General features: G+C 37.4%; 1 protein-coding gene across 9 annotated transcripts; it reads left to right on the plus strand.

Moving 5' to 3' along the window:
• Positions 1-4,829: 4,829 nt before the first annotated feature.
• LOC117824654 lies at positions 4,830-14,413 on the plus strand. Of its 9 annotated transcripts, none has more exons than XM_034700195.1 (16): positions 4,847-5,041; positions 7,611-7,737; positions 7,838-7,919; positions 8,161-8,282; positions 8,417-8,477; positions 8,577-8,729; positions 9,068-9,145; positions 9,299-9,388; positions 9,683-9,715; positions 9,992-10,180; positions 11,525-11,803; positions 12,076-12,144; positions 12,308-12,376; positions 12,669-12,701; positions 12,948-13,136; positions 13,386-14,413. In XM_034700195.1, exons 3-16 carry the CDS (start codon positions 7,859-7,861, stop codon positions 13,730-13,732), a joined length of 1,773 nt encoding a protein of 590 aa, XP_034556086.1. In that variant the 5' UTR covers positions 4,847-5,041; positions 7,611-7,737; positions 7,838-7,858; the 3' UTR covers positions 13,733-14,413. The 9 variants fall into 9 exon arrangements, with proteins under 9 accessions (XP_034556093.1, XP_034556092.1, XP_034556084.1 ...); XM_034700196.1 differs by having other exon boundaries at positions 7,611-7,725; XM_034700202.1 differs by lacking the exon at positions 13,386-14,413 and having other exon boundaries at positions 4,830-5,041; positions 12,672-12,724; positions 12,948-13,063.
• The last annotated feature ends 1,726 nt before the right edge of the window (positions 14,414-16,139 follow it).

Raw genomic sequence — 16,139 nt, forward strand, 5'->3', positions numbered from 1 at the left:
CTTCCGTGTTTTTGTTACATAACAACAATATCCAGTCTGTCACGGAGTCAGAGCTCGGAGCTTGTTCAGCCCATAGACTGTATAAAATAATCCTGAATCCCCCCTCCGTTTTTAATTACCTGCACAAATGTGTGCTAACAAGGAGCTTAGGAGGGAGGCATGCTAGTTGTAGGCTGTCTTAATAAACACAAAGGTCGGTTTTACTCCCCACGTCTGCAGATTTGAAGATCTAGTGGATGATTTTTATTTATCATGGATAAGTGCTAGCGCTAGTTAGCAGAGCTACATAGCTACATGTCGTAGCTGTAGCTGTGTACCAAGACACACGTCGACATACTGACAAATAAAACAACAAGAAACACTAAATCTGTGACCAATCCTTCAGAAAGGTCCCGCTGCCTTTCTGGCAGAGGTCGGTTTTACTCCCCACGTCTGCAGATTTGAAAATCTAGTGGATGATTTTTATTTATCATGGATAAGTGCTAGCGCTAGTTAGCATAGCCACATAGCTACATGTTCGTAGCTGTGTACCAAGACACACGTCTACATACTGATAAATAAAACAACAAGAAACACTAAATCTATGACCAATCATTCAGAAAGGTCCCGCTACAGGCGCCTCTCCGTCAGGATCAGATTCAGAGGGTTGAAGTAACGCGATCTCTGAGCAGCCGTGTATATTCAGCCAACATGTAGATCAACGTGCTGGAGAGCCGAGGCACATCCACTTCCGGAGGGGGCGTGGTCAGAGGGAAAACAGAGTGTTCTGATGAGGAATGAAGAAGAGGACTTTTCAGGCATGCCAAAATCTGATTTCAAAGTGTTTTTTTGAGCATAAACTTTAAAGACATGTTTTGGGGACCTCTTAGACCAATATATATTGATGAAAAAAGCGTGATATGTCCCCTTTAAGTCTTTCACAGCACTTCAGGTTTAGGTCATACTCGTATCACATTATACAACCATTATTGTTTATACAGACATTAAGGATATAAAACTTTTGTAATGATCAGTTTTGTCATGATTGTATTGTCCTTGTTTTGTATTGTAGTCTTTGCATTGTGTTCTGTGTATTGTTTACTTCCTGTCTGTCATTAGTTAGTCTTGTATTTATATCAGGTTGTTCTTTTCCATGCTAGTGTTTCCTGTTTTATTTTGTACTCCGTGCTTCCTGTGGGTCTGATTTAGTCTTACTTCCTGCCCTGCTGTTTCCCTCCTGTTTGATTACCCCCATTAGTTTCAGCTGTGTCTTGTGTCACACCTGTTTGATTAACCTTTGTGTATTTAGTTTCTCTGCGTCATTTCTGTCCCTTATTCAGTTCATCACATCACACATTTTTAGTTGGACATTGGTGTCACAGTAAGTTTCTAGTCTGCAATTGGGTTCTCTACTATTGTGGAATCGTGACAAGTTTACTCTTTAGACATTTGTAATCTTAAGGAGGCATACATGTGTGCCGCTGTTACCTGTCAATTTTTGGTTGGTCCCTTCACCTGCAGACTAGAGGGGATTTAAAAAAGCACATAACACCTGCTAAAGAAAGGGTAAATATAGGTAAAAAAAAAACAAAAAAACAGGTTAACTGCCATGGTGGCAAATGGTTTTCCCCTTATTAGTAAATATATTTTTTGCTTTTAAGCAAGTCTTACATTAAGGATTGTCAGGGATTAAGGTTTTAAGTGTTTTTGCATATTTTTACTGTCAGGTAAAAGTGACTCAGTGTCTACAATTCAAAAGCTTTGTGTCATAACCAAAGACATGAGGCTGGTGGAAACATTGATCTCTCACAGTGCCAGGTGATTAAGAAGATTTATTTTAGACCCTGAAAATAAAACATATTAACATCATTTATGAAATATTGTGAAGATTGAAACACCAAGTGTTGCTTTTACTAACTAGAGGCACCTGTGGTACTGGTATTTAACATAAAAACCATAAAATGAGTGTAATCTGTGGTTTTATTAGCTTTCAGGCCATCCAACTCAGATGAAGCTACTTTCAGTTTGTGTAGACTATGGCACCTGCTGTGGACTCTTTGCTCATCGTGTGCTGTAGCAGAAGAGTTAACCTCATCCTGCTTTCTTTTTAATGGTCAAATGTATCACTCTGTAAATCTTTGCCTTGGAAGATATAAAGCGTTAGTTTTCTGCAGTTGTAACTCACTTGATATGACACCAGCTTGATAGGCAGTGGTTTCAGGCACTAAAAATTGCCATCAAAAAATGTCTGTCATTATTCTAATGGCCGCCCTTATTTTGTAGCTTAAAAAGAGGCATCAATATAATTTCAATCTGTTTCATAACCAGCTTAAAACCTCTTCCAGGAGCTTAAAAAAAAAAACATATGTAGCCTCTACAGCGATCTGCAAGGCTTTCAGCTGGATTACGGCCCTGGTATTGAGCATATATTTGTTCTGTTTTCAGTAACATATGCTCTCACTCTACTGACAACTTCTTGTAAGTGGCTGCTTACCACAGTTAGATTATCTCTTGGCATTTAATGGTTTTGCTGCAATGATAACTATCACCTAAAATTTGGCGCCATAACTTTGCCTCAAGAATTGAGAAACTTGGCTTTGTTCCGGACGATCCCCCTGGTACTGTTTGGAGTGAAGCTGACCTCAGTTATGAGTGGTATGCTCACTTTACAGATGCTGTCTACTCTGTAGCCTGTATATTGCAATGGTTTCCATATAGCTCTTCTGCTTTGAAGCCAATAGATTTAGAGCTCCCTCTGCTGGCTGGCTGCAGGTCATAAACCTCGCCTCCTTAATGTAAATGGAGGGTAAAGAGGTCAAATTAAAAAGTTTGAATACACGTCAAATACATTTCAAAAACATGGTTTCTGTCATTATAGTTGGACATAAATCAGTATTATAATAACCAAGAGCTCATTTAGATTAGGAGAGTAGGAATGGTGAAAGAAAATGTAGCTAAAAGTAACACAAGAGATATTTAACTTTCCAAAGCTATAAGTGTCTCTTTCAAATCACCACAAAAATCTGTTTTGCTATGGACTGTACCCACCTGAAGGATCTTCAATGTTGGGTTTGTCAGTTTATTTCTTATTTTCGTTAGCATTGCGGGTGTGATGTCAGTCCCCGACACGACCAGCCAGGTTGCTTCTGTGCATGACATGTTGGTGCCTGTGGAGGTCTTTTGGCTTCAAAGCTCACAACGGGCAGAAATAGATGTGACACCCATCCTGTGCACAGTCTGTGGATTAGATGGTGCAAGACAATCCTATTTTTTAGATATATTTCAAGGAAGGAAAGTATTTTTTGGTCATTGTAAATGTTTTACAATTGGTGATGCTTGAGATGCCTTCAAAGGGACAAAACAAGTCAGGTAAAACAAACAAAGAGAACAACTGGACAGCTGAGCTCAGGTTCCAAGCTACTGCCTTTGCCTACATTCAACACAACCTCTGATTTATCTGTAAAAATGGCATGCAAGAGGCACTTTGTAACTCAGAAGTGAGAAATTGCTCTATAAATTTGGAATACTTTACTTCTCCCAATTAAATCCTGCTGGCTCGATGTTAAGGTTTTTAATGTAGAACACTCAGGTTTTGAAAAGTCCTCTCTGAATAAATCTTTACTCACTTACTCAGAATCAAAGATGTCTGCTATAATCTTGATAGTGGTAAACAAGACCAGAAAGTAGAACTGAGACATCTGTTTATGTTAACTATTGGCTCCATCCTTAAATTTGCTGATGCACCACAGAGCTGGCATGATCCAAAAGTTAGGCTGGAGGCCAAATCAGCCCCTGAAACTTCTCTATTAGGATTTTTGCATTTGCTGAATCAAACAGATGGACTTTTGAAACCTGGTTACCATCTTCTGGCTAAAGCTTGCTATTACTTGTATGAAAATGCTGAACCATCCAATGCATGTAAAGTCATTGTTTTTATTTATTCACTGATTAAATCACAGAGAAATTGACATAATTAATGTTTGTGTTCTGTTCAAAGCTGCCACTTAAGAGGCCCAAGAGGACTGAATCACATATCAACACCATCTTAATGGCTCATCTTAAGCTGCATTTTCACCATCTCCAGCAGACATTACACAGAGAGCCTCCTGCTGAACACTCAGATCATCAGAAAACTCTCTTTTATTCTGCCACCATCTCACATGAAGAAGACTGCTTGAAGCCACCAGGAGCTGTCTCACCCCCTGCAGAGAAAGTGTACTGCAGCCTGACACCAGAGAAGAAAAAGTCATCACTTAATGACACAGTCTGCCAACAAAGGAGACGAGAAACAGATCAAACTGGGGATTGACAACAGACCAACTCAACAGTTTTTGGTTTCAAGGTCTCTCTGTACTTTTCTTTATTTCCAGAAAGAGTAAATACAGCTTGTAAAGTGAACTGAACGGCCACGTTGTTGGTGTCACTCCCTCTGAGAGCCACAAAGTTTCTGATGGTGTGACTATTGGCAGATGAACAAGAATCAGAAAAATATGCACAACCCACCATGGAATCTGTGGAGCTCTGCACAATTTATCACTAACATTTAACACTAGAGATGCTATTGATGTCATTGTTCGCTGTGGATGCTTCCTCTAATTGGACCACTCATGCAGATATCAAGACACTGCAGATATTTGACAAATGCAAATGAGTTTACTCAAAAGTTGAAATGTCAGATTAGTGATAGGTATAAAAAATGTTTTGTTTTTTAATTATCTAGGGTAGGATTTTACAATGTGGAAGTCAAATCCTATATTTGGACTGAAGGAAGTGAATGAATTAATTCCAGAGGGATCTTTCAGGGCTATGCCCAGACTTGCTACCAATTACTCCCACTTTCATATTGACACAACTATTTTGGTTTTGGTTTTGGTTTGACCGTGTTTATCACCTGTTTTTCTCTCATCAGCTGCTCTTACAAACAATGGGGTCTTAGTCCATTGCCTCCATATCCTGAAGGACTTGAAGACCCAAATTCATGATTTCCAGAGTTCCATTGATGCTCAAATTATCTTCTGGAGAAATTTGAGGAAAGACACGCCTCACCAAGAATCCAGTAAAGGTTATAATGCAGATTTTTATTCAAATATCAATTTATTGATATTATTATTACTACAAAAAGTACTATGTTAGGGGGGGAGCAAAGGCCTGGACTAAGTACATCCTGTGCACTTTTAGACTTCCCCTTCCCTCTCTGCTTCCTTCAGCAGAACAAGAACAAACACCTTGGCTATCAAACAGTAATATTTAATAGAATATGTATGAACGTTTTCATGCTTTAGGACTACCTTACCTGTACTACACAATGATTGTTGAGACATTAGATTCAAATATTCAGGTCCAGTCAGTGTCTTTTTTTTACAACTACTTTTATTTAAACTATCATGATTCGTAGAACTACCTTCAAACTTGATCTCTGTCATCCAAATAGAAAAATGATTAGATATAATAAATATAGGAAACTGAGAAAATACATACATTTTTCAACATGGTTTATTATAACTCACACTCACAGGATACTGGGTTATTTGAGCTGACTTACTGTTCCAGTTTGGTTATTTGTGCTGTACGGTGCTGCTCCCTGCTGGTCTGTCGATGAACATACAGTAGGCTTCACTGTATGAAAAGACTGTGACTGAATACTGTGTCACTCCAGGCTGCTATTCACAGATGGACAAATACACAGTGAAAAAGCACAGCTCTAACCAGCAGCAGCCTGGAGGTCAAGGGGAGAGGTTTGTTGTATCTTGCTGGGAACCAACAAATGCAAGAGCAATGGTGAAAAGTGACATGATAATATATCTTACCCCTCATATGAACTCTTGCACACACATTTAAAGTAATGTGTAAAATTGCAGCAAATTGCAGTATAGGCAAATGCTAGGGGCGCCGGCCATCCATGGGGGTGCCGCTAAATGAGTGAGGAAGAAAATTTGAAGATAATAGGAAAAACAATATTGTTTTATCTAATTTAATTTTGGATTAAATTGTGGAATGATGCCAGTAAACATTTAAAAGCTTGTGATTCACTTTTGGTTGCGTAACATTTATTTAAATCCAGATGAGCATTTCCAACTAAGTTGTCTGTGCTTGGAGTAAATTAGTTGCTGTTTTTATTCCATGGTATAGTTTTTAGAGATTTCAAGTAATGGTTTTTGGACAAACATGATGTAACCGAATGTACACCTATGTATTCTTGACTGCATTTATGTATTTTGAAAATACAATGTTTTGAGATTTTTCAAGAAGTACTTCGAATACTGAAGTAGGCCATTTTTCAAAGCAAGTACTTCAGTACTTTAACTCAAGTAATAATCTGACAGAGCAACTTTCACTTGTATTGGAGTAATATTTGACCTTGAGTATCTAAACTTTGACTTAAAGCTGCTGTAAGGAACTTTTGATTTATATCAATTCTGGTGCCCCATTGTGGAAAAGTGATACCTCTTATCTCTTGTTCTGTACCTGCAAAAGTAGTGTTTTCAACAAAAACCTCACCCTGCTGTCTTTTAACAGCCAGATGTATCACTCGATGTGATTATTTGCCATGAAAACAGCCGAAAAAGGATGTTTCTAAAGTCAGATGTCAATCATGTGGTCTGACACCTACCCCCTCAGAGTGGTTTAAGGTATTAAAAATTACAACAGAGAAGGTAACAGTGTTGTTGTTTATGGTTTTGTTTGCTTTTGAAGGTCATAAAGAGGCATCAGTGTTGGTTTCAGTCTGCTTTCAGCTGGTGAAAAACTCCTCACAGTGCCTTTAAGTATTTTCAAAAGCAAGTACTTCAGTACTTTAACTCAAGTAAGAAACTGACAGAGCAACTTTCACTTGTATTGGAGTAATATTTGACCTGGAGTATCTAAACTGAAATCTCTAAACTCTCTCTGAAAATGTTGGACTTGGTGTACCATGCTGCATTGCGGTTTGTTTCTGGTTTAGGTTTCCGCACACATCACTGTATCTTGTATGAGAAGGTAGGCTTGTCTTCCTTGTACAACAGAAGAATGGAGCATTGGTATGTCTTTCTTTATAAGGCCATACTCCAGGAGCTGCCATCTTATTTATGCTCCTTATTGACTCTTAAAGTTGTCGGTGGCTGTCATCTTCGGTCCCATGGACAAATTATTTTTGTCATTCCTCGGACTCGCTCTGTCTTTGGTAAAAGTGCTTTTAAAGTCTTTGCTCCCTCTTCTTGGTTTGAGCTTCAGGGTCGCCTGAAAATGGATTGTTTAATTCGATTGGAGGATTTCAAAACTAAGATAAAGGATGATCTGATCAGCTTGTGCACATGTTTTAGAGCTGAACACTGCTAATTTATAAATCAATGTAATACTTGTCACTGTATGTTTTGTCCTGTTCTTCTGTATTTGTGAAACTTTTTATGCTGCTGTCTTGGCCAGGATTCCCTTGAAAAAGAGACTTTGTATCTCAATGGGACTAATCCTGGTAAAATAAAGGTTAAATAATGAATAAATGAATAAATAAATAAATAAACTTTGACTTCAGTAATGAAGCTGTGTACTTTGTCCACCACTGATCACGCTCCTCCATAGACCAATCATCGTTCGACGCCAATGACGTCATGACGCAGGCATATTTAGTTGCTCTAACTTTCACTTTCTGTTTACAGTAAAAGGAGCTGTTCTGTTCACTAGTGAAGGATTAAAACGCCAAACAGTAGTTTCATTCGGTAAACACCTCTACGGCTTACTTCTTGAGGTATCAAAAGTGACTCTATCGACCGCGTGAGTGCCAAGGTTTATGTTCCTCTCCTTCCCTCGTGCTGTTTTCTGTATTTCTATGTATGTGCGGTCTTTTTCAATAATAGCCTGAATGTGCCCTTTTCTGTTTGTGCAGTATTCTACTACAGGTGGAGCCATGTCAAGTTTACTGACGGCTATACGGAGCTTCAACAAAGACGCAGCCCGTGTCCTGGAAAGTAGGCTAAGTGACTGATTTTAGTCCATAAAACATTGCTTGTCATTGGATCTTGAATTGGTTAATAATGGGTTCCCAGGACTGTAAAGATGTTCTTTCATTAAAGATGCTAAGGATACATAAAAAAGCAGCTCTGTCAAATCTATAAATGTGAGAAATGTTATCAAATTGTTGTGTTATTTTCAACTCACATGCATCACGTGCACATGTGCTTGCCCAAAGCTACGTACTTGTTGTTGCAGAGGCAGATTTTCGCACTGATGCTGATATTGAGACACTGACTCGACAGGACCTGAATGAACTGTTTCCTGGTGTTGAGAAACTCAAACTAAGAAAGCAGATATTCGCCACAGTACAAAAACACGTGAGTTCACTCAAAAGTTGAATTATCAGATTAACAATAGACTTAGAAATATGTAAATCCAGGTTCTAGGGATTTCACAGTGTGGCTGTCAAAAATCTCTGTTGGGATTAATCTTGATCATGTTTTTATTTCAGGAGCCAATTGATGAGCTCTTTAGAGAAGCGAAAAAAATCATTCCAGATGAATACTTAGAGGGTATGTGCAGCCTTTGTGGCACTTGCTTTCACTTTCATATTGACACAGCTATTATGGTTTTGTTTTGACCGTGTTTATCACCTGTTTTTCTCTCTTCAGCTGCTCGTACAAACCATGGGGTCTTAGTCCATTACCTCCGTAACCTGAAGGACTTGAAGACCCAGATGGTGGTTCTCCAGCGTTCCCTTGATGATCAAATTAATCTTCTGGAGAAATTCGGGAACAGCTTGACTCACCAGGAATCCGGCACAGGTTATAATGCAGATTTTTATTCAAATATCAATTCATACCGACCACTTACCAAGCCCATTTACTTCTAGTGATGTCATTTTTCTGATTCTAAGTCAGAAAGTTTTCACTCTTTAGAACTACCTGTGATACCTGCATCTTAGACTGATGGTTGAAACAACATGTTAACATTTTCACTCCCATTCAGTGTCTTTTTTTTATGTCTGCAGCCTTTGAGTATATTCAACTGCCAAGATTACTAGAGGCATTCAAATTATCCTGAAGCATTTAGTCATTACTTTAGTCAACTCTTGGTTATATTTAGAGGGAATAAGAAAGTTATAACATTATGATTTTGTCAGGTGCAAGTACCTCAGCCAGCAGTGCGCAAGTCAAGAAAGGCAATGGCCCAATTGATGACCATACACAAGGAGCACTTGGTGAGTCTTTCGTTCCACTTCTCATGCAGCATGTATTATGAATTAGTTTTTAAATTGAGATTCTATAATAACTAATTCTTAGTTAATTATGCCCTAAGATTTGGATTCAGTAAGTGCATTTATTCTGTTTTGTGACACTCTTTGATACCTTAGACACTGATGATGCAGAGGAGACACCTAGTTCAACCAGCGGGATTATGTCTTTAAGTTATAACAACTTCAGCCTTGGTAGTATGTATAAGAGTAAGTAATCTGTGTCACAAATGTTATAATTTGAGGAATAAACTTAAAGATTCTTTTATAGCTTAAATAGAACTTTGTTTTACACTCCAGGGGTCTTGAAATAATTTAGGTCATAGTTGAACTGACAGACCTTTCATCAGTAGACTAATATATGCTTTATCCATCTATGTAGCATATTTGTTCAACTAAGAAAAAACATTGGTTATTCATTTTGGGAGCTTTCTGACAGATACATATTAATCTGACTTAAAAAGCATTCTACTGCTTATCTCTTTGTGTTGTCTCTTTCATCAGCATTGACCTACAGTAAGCCGGTTCTACTTGAGGGTAAGGATTGTGATATTTTGATTGTTATACACTCAGCAGCTCAATGTCAGATAGTGCTAATATCAAGTCTCATGAGATTACCATAATCTCAACCTCAAAGTTCATATTTAGATATAAAGATTACTGCATGGGCTTAAGAGGCTGTTGTGTCAAGATATTTAGAAATATATTGCAAGCTATTTTTCAAGAATCTTTTTATACGACACTCAAGTTAACTTGGGTTTTGTATATTAAATGTAGAAATGTGTTAATGATACACAACCCTGTATTTTACAGTGAAGTACAAGACTGTTGTCAGAGGTAAAACCTTTGGTGCTGATCAGGCGTTCATGGGTAAATTGAAAGATCAACTTCATGGTGTTCAGCTCACTGAAAGTGGGGCAGGTTACCAGATCACTTTTTTATTCTGCCCAATATCTTCACGCATTGGGTCTGATGTCCAGGCAGCCATGGCTGATGTGAGAGGTAAGAGAAAAGATCTTGAGCCTGACCTCTTTTCAACTTCATTTTGTATTTGTTTGGCTTTGAAACACAACTCTCTATGGCTTTTATAATCCAAGTTATTTTGTCTTATTGACCCACTGATTTTTTCATCATAAAAAATAATATTAATTTATTTATATAATTGACTGATACTATTTTACAAATCATAAAAGTATTTCATGAAATGTTAAAATATTTCAAAAAAGTCAAAACATTTTGTAAACACAGAAAAAATCAACAGGAGAAAGAAACCTTTCACAAAACATGAAAACATTTTACTACCTGCAATTAAACATATCAGAAAATTCTTCCTCTCTGTGATTAGCTGAAAGCCAAAAACTCGGCCTTGCTCGAAAATAAAACAGATACTCAAAGTATGGAAGAAGAACTTTAGCCCATAATGGAATATTTCTATGGTGTGTTTGTTGCTTTCAGTTTATCATGATATAGAAAAGTCTATTAGAACCCTCATTTACCTTCATTAGTTAATATAACAAACAGTAAATGATAACAATAATGAACCGTGATGCCTTCGCTTACAGCTGTCCACTAGTTGGGATCCTGTCAACCAGACCACCACATTAAAACCTGACTCTGTCCCCTTATTCAAGGGTTCCAGTTGACTTTAGTGTGTCATGATATGTTGAAAGCATATCAGTAATCACACTATCAAATGTTCTCTGTGGAGATATCCTGTCATGAGATCAAGCTCCTCTTCTATCCTTCCACAGTTTTAATGTTTTGCATAAGACAGAGCTATTACTGCAGTACCTTTTATGAACAGGAGATGTCGTATGACTGTGGCTGAGGACTTGGGTTTTGTCTAGTCATAGTGAGGAGGTATAGTCCTACCCTGTCCTTTATTATTGTGTTATCTGGTTGTTTTTATATTCACGTTTTAATTTTTTTGAGGTGAGTGACATGTATCTTGTTTCATGCATTTCTTTTGTCCTGCAGTTATTTTTCCATTCACGGTTATAAAATCTTTAATTTATAAAATATTTTTGTTTTTTGTGAAACGATTTGGGTTCAAGAAATGCAAAAACATTTTATGGAGTATTTGTGTTTAGTGAAATGCTCTTGGCGTTCACTGTAATGGTTTTTGCAGTCATTCAATTCTTGTGCTGTGACTTGTGTCCCACAATATGTTGAGGTATTACTATGAAGGAATCTTCTTATATTTATAATAAGAGGCATGTAAACTTCTCAGTCATCATGCCTGGTTTTCTCTGAGAATTGCACACCACACTTAACCTGAACATCTTTTTATGTAGCTAGCTTCAATCTCACTTTCTCATACTGCCTTCTCTCTTATATAATCCACAGATGATAAACCTGTCATTCTGGTGTTGATGCATCACTCACAAGAGCCTAAGTTCACAACATCTGTGAAAACATGGGACCTTGATTCTCAGATCACAAATATCATCCTGCATGTCAGTGTTTTCTACCACGAGATGGAGCCTGGGTTACTGAAGTGTCAAGAAAATGATACTGCTGTGTCTTGCATCCAAAACAAAATACTGGAGTTCTGCCCCGGGGGAAGAGCAAATACCAGTGGACAATGCAACATGGCTGTGGAAAATGAAAGAAGAAGAGCTGGAAGTAAGTCTGGTAGAGGATGGGACAAGGACAAGGGCTCCGACAAAAAGACGAGAAAAACTCAGAAGATCAAACCTTAACTTGAAAACATATAGTATGTTTGCAACAACATATTCACATTTTCAGGTCCAATCAGCGTCTCTTTTATTGCAGCCTATGAGTATTTTCTAATGCCACTACTACTAGTGTCATTGTAAATATCCTATATATGTATCTTGATTATATTTAAAGGCAAAAGTTGAGTTAATGATAATGTCACATTATGACTTTGTCAGGTAGAAGTACCTCAGCCAGCAGTGGTCGGGCCAGCAAAGACAGCGGTGACCATTCACAAAGAGCACATGGTGAATCTGTCTTTCTTTCCACTCTCACACAGCATGTATTATGAAGTGGTTTCAGATTTCAGAATTGAGATTTGAGAACCCATTTGGAGTTGAATTTGAAATTTTGGCCTCAGGTTTGGAGCCACCAATTGTATTAATTCTGTTTTGTTCAACTCTTGGACAGACACCACAGACGCTGACAATGCAATGGATATAAGTACGGGTTCGGCCTATGGGGTTCCACAGGAAAAGAGTAAATATAGCTTCCTTTTTCTTGATATTTTTGTGACATGTAATGTTTATATTTGGACGAACCTGTAGTGTGTTGCATATTTATAGTTCGAAAAATTAACATAAAGGTTGTATTATAACTCAAAGCCTTGTTTTGTATTCAAAGGGTCTTACAGTAATCTTAAATGTAGAGGTAGTCAAAGAAAAAGCCTATAGCTTTTAACTCTGGGAGCTTAATTTAGGCATGAATCTGACTTACTCAAATAAAGGTTTAAAAGCATTCCACTGACAAACTGAATGTTCTCCTTCATTAGCAGATACCTTCCCCATGCTGACTCCACAGGAGGGTGAGGATGAGGAGCAGTTAAATGTCAGATAATGTTGATATCAAGTCTCATGAGATTGTCATAGATTATCATAACCTCAACCTCAACGTAGGATTATATTTGTTAATGAAAGTATGTTTTTGTCATTTATATATAAATATATTGCAAGATATTTTTCAAGAATCTTTTCATGCTACTATCAGGTTAACTCAGTTCTTATACAGTAATGTATTAATCTGCCTGATACACAACACTTTTTCTTCACAGTGAAGTACAAGACCGTTGTCAGTGGTAAAACCTTTGGTGCTGATCAGGCGTTCATGGATAAATTGAAAGCTAAACCTCAGGGTGTTCAGCTCACTGAAAGTGGGGCAGGTCACCAGATCACTTTTTTATTCTGCCCAATATCTTCACGCATTGGGTCTGATGTCCAAGCAGCCGTGGCTGAAGTGAGAGGTAAGAGGAAAGATCTTGAGCCATATATTTTTTTAACTTCAGTTTCCATATGTCGAGCTTGTGGCATTAAATGTTTGTTTTTTTTATTATGATGTACTCATAAAAAGGAATCTTCTGACATTTTTAAAATATACAAAGTACAAACTCTTTAAAAAGAAGTTTGTGGTCTACCTCAGATGAAAATTAAAAAATGTTTAGCTCAAGGGAACAATTTTCCTTATACTGGCTTCTGTCTTCCATAATCCACAGATGACAAACCCATCATTCTGGTGTTGATGCATCATTCACGCGAGGCCAAGGTCACACCATCTATGAGAACATGGAGCCAATATGTCGACCACACCAAAATCCTCTTGCATGTTAGCGTTTTCTACCACGAGACAGAACCTGGATTACTGAAGTGTCAACAAAATGATGTTGCTGCCGTCTCTCAGATCCATGAAAAATTAGGGGAGCTCTTTCCTCCAATATGTAAAGTTGTCAGTGGACAAAGCAAACGGGCAAAAACTGATGATGAAGTGAGTGGCAAGGACAACGGCCCTGATAGAAACACTGGTTGGAGATTTTTTGACCGATGGTCAAAGTCAAGTAAATAATACATTTCAAAAGAAGCAAAACAGGTGAAAAAATGTATTGATTAGGACCATATACTGGTTGAAGAAAATGTTGCATCCTTTGTAACATTAGCTCACCATTAAGTGATGTCAGATTATTTTATTCCTGTTGGTAAAACGTCAAATAATTATTTGAATATTTCAAGGTTGAAATGTAATGGATCATAGACACACTGTTAAATTAAACATGTGGAATTGATTGATTTCTACATGGAGAACCTATCCCTGTAATGAAATTCAGTGTGTTAAGTTTCCCAGCAGCTACAAACACATCAAGTCCATTCTGCTGTGGCATGAAGTATGTTGTACAAAATAGGTATGCTTTGAAATGAAAATAAGCTAAGAGAAAACAATGCTAGCAGCACAGCTATATTTAATCACGTTTTGTTGTTGTTTTTCGGTAGTTGATGCTACTATTTCACATTTGTTTTTATTGTATACTTAGACTTAAGTGTTTAGTAGATGATTAGGAGTGCAACAGCCACAAACTTTTATCAATTTATCAGAGCAAGATAGTGATTACTCCATTTAAGGTATTGTTTTAAGAGAGTGATTGTTGTCTAGCATCTTTGTCCTTTGTTGCTAAACTCACTGTAATTCCATGTTGTAGTAATATACCTTTTAGGATCGCTGTATTTTCAATAAACTACATGATCAATCCTATTGTGTGTGGTCTATTTGTTAGATATTTGTTTGCTATTTTTTGACAGACAGAAATGTATGACTTATCACACCTTACTCACATAATTTGAGCCACAAACTGAAGAGTTTGGCTTAAAAACCAAATCAGCTGTTAAAATTTGAAGTCCAACTCAACGCATGTATATTAAAGCTGCTGTTGGTAGTCACAGAGGAAACATCTGTTCAGAGAGAGGGACTTCGAATGTCAACACTATCCCTCCCAACCAGATTTCCTCTTAGCCCCCCAACACAGATTGGCGTGTGCAATCATGATAGTGCCGGACTCATAACCAATCGGAGGACGAAATAGGGGCCGCCCCTTCACCAATCAGGACAGAGGATTGGAGATTAGCTATGATTGGTCCGTCGTAACGGGAATGAGGGGAATAATAACATTAGTTGATACAAAGGCATTGGAAAACGCAGAGATTTCGCAATAGTCTCAAATGACTTCACTTACAGATGAGTACTGATGTGCATTATGACCTTTTCTCCAAACCCAACTTTTAGGGCTCTCAAAGAGTTGGTTCTAATAACAGCATTTCATTGGTTTCTACCATACAGTCAATGGTTTCTACAGATGAACTTTTGTTCTTGGCATCATATCAGTCAAATTTTAGAAATTCAACTTAAAATTTACAAGACTCGCGTTGGCGAAACTACAACTACATTCTTCAAACATTAGTTGTTTATGAGTCGGAGGCAGGGGCGTCGCTCGGAATTCTGGGCCCCCTGAAAAGATATCTCAGTGGGCCCCATCAGCCAACCCTACAAAATATAACATTGCTGCTATAATAGTGGTTTATTTGCATTAAACAAAAATATATGCTTAAAACTATCCTGGTTAACTGACTCAAATCTAAGCTACATATCAATGTTATTTATTTCACAATTTCTCCAAATGTAACTGCACAATATTGACTTTCCACTTCTTTAAACAAGATTATTTGAAGCCAAGTGACTTTTTGAATAACGACAAGGGGCATTACTTGGTATAATCTAACCTCATCAAGTAGAATAAAACTCTAAAAACTTTGTTTACTTTCAATCAGATTCAGCCACACTTGATGCTGAACGTATGACAATTCCCCACTTCAGGCATGAGACACGCATCTCACAGAGCTGAGACTCCCCCTTTTTTCCGAGAAAGGAATTCTGAATGTTTGTTTATTCAGACAATTTTAGTTATCTTATTGCATTTATAACAAAACAAAAGAAAAGCATTGAAAACACTTTTTATTTCAGGCCCATTAAGGGGCCCCCTCCCCACTTGGGCCCTAGGTAGTAAGTTCCACTTTACCCCCCACTACGCCCCTCCTTGGTAGGAGGAATAGAACAGGGGTTCCCAAAGTGTGGGTCAGGACCTCCCAGGGGGTCGTGAGATGTCAACCAGAATGTTTTTTTCAAGTTATCTAAAAATATGTTTTTATTTTTTTTTATTTACCTTGTTTTCTTGTGTTTATCTTCCTTTTTGTTTGCACTGTTCATTGTTATTATTTATTTTTATAATCATTTTTATTGTATTTTTTTGTATCTATTTATGTGTTCTTCTCCTTGTTGGTTTTGTATTACATATATAATTTGTTGACTTGTGGTGAACAAAAAAATACTAAAAGAACTGCAATAAATAAAGTTGAATGACAAATGTTATCTAAAAATAGTACATTTTACCCATTTAGAGTAAAAAAAATATGGGAAAAAATAATAG

This window comes from Notolabrus celidotus, chromosome 13 (genome assembly GCF_009762535.1).
Source record: "Notolabrus celidotus isolate fNotCel1 chromosome 13, fNotCel1.pri, whole genome shotgun sequence".
Lineage (NCBI taxonomy): Eukaryota > Metazoa > Chordata > Actinopteri > Labriformes > Labridae > Notolabrus > Notolabrus celidotus.

Bases quoted from the DNA above. Each gene is read 5' to 3' on its own strand.
- LOC117824654 (XM_034700193.1), top strand. From the start codon at position 8,076: ATGTTATCAAATTGTTGTGTTATTTTCAACTCACATGCATCACGTGCA. The intron at 9,146-9,298 runs GTGAGTCTTTCG...TTGATACCTTAG, and splicing joins CCATACACAAGGAGCACTTG to ACACTGATGATGCAGAGGAG. The intron at 12,377-12,671 runs GTAAATATAGCT...CTTCATTAGCAG, and splicing joins TGGGGTTCCACAGGAAAAGA to ATACCTTCCCCATGCTGACT.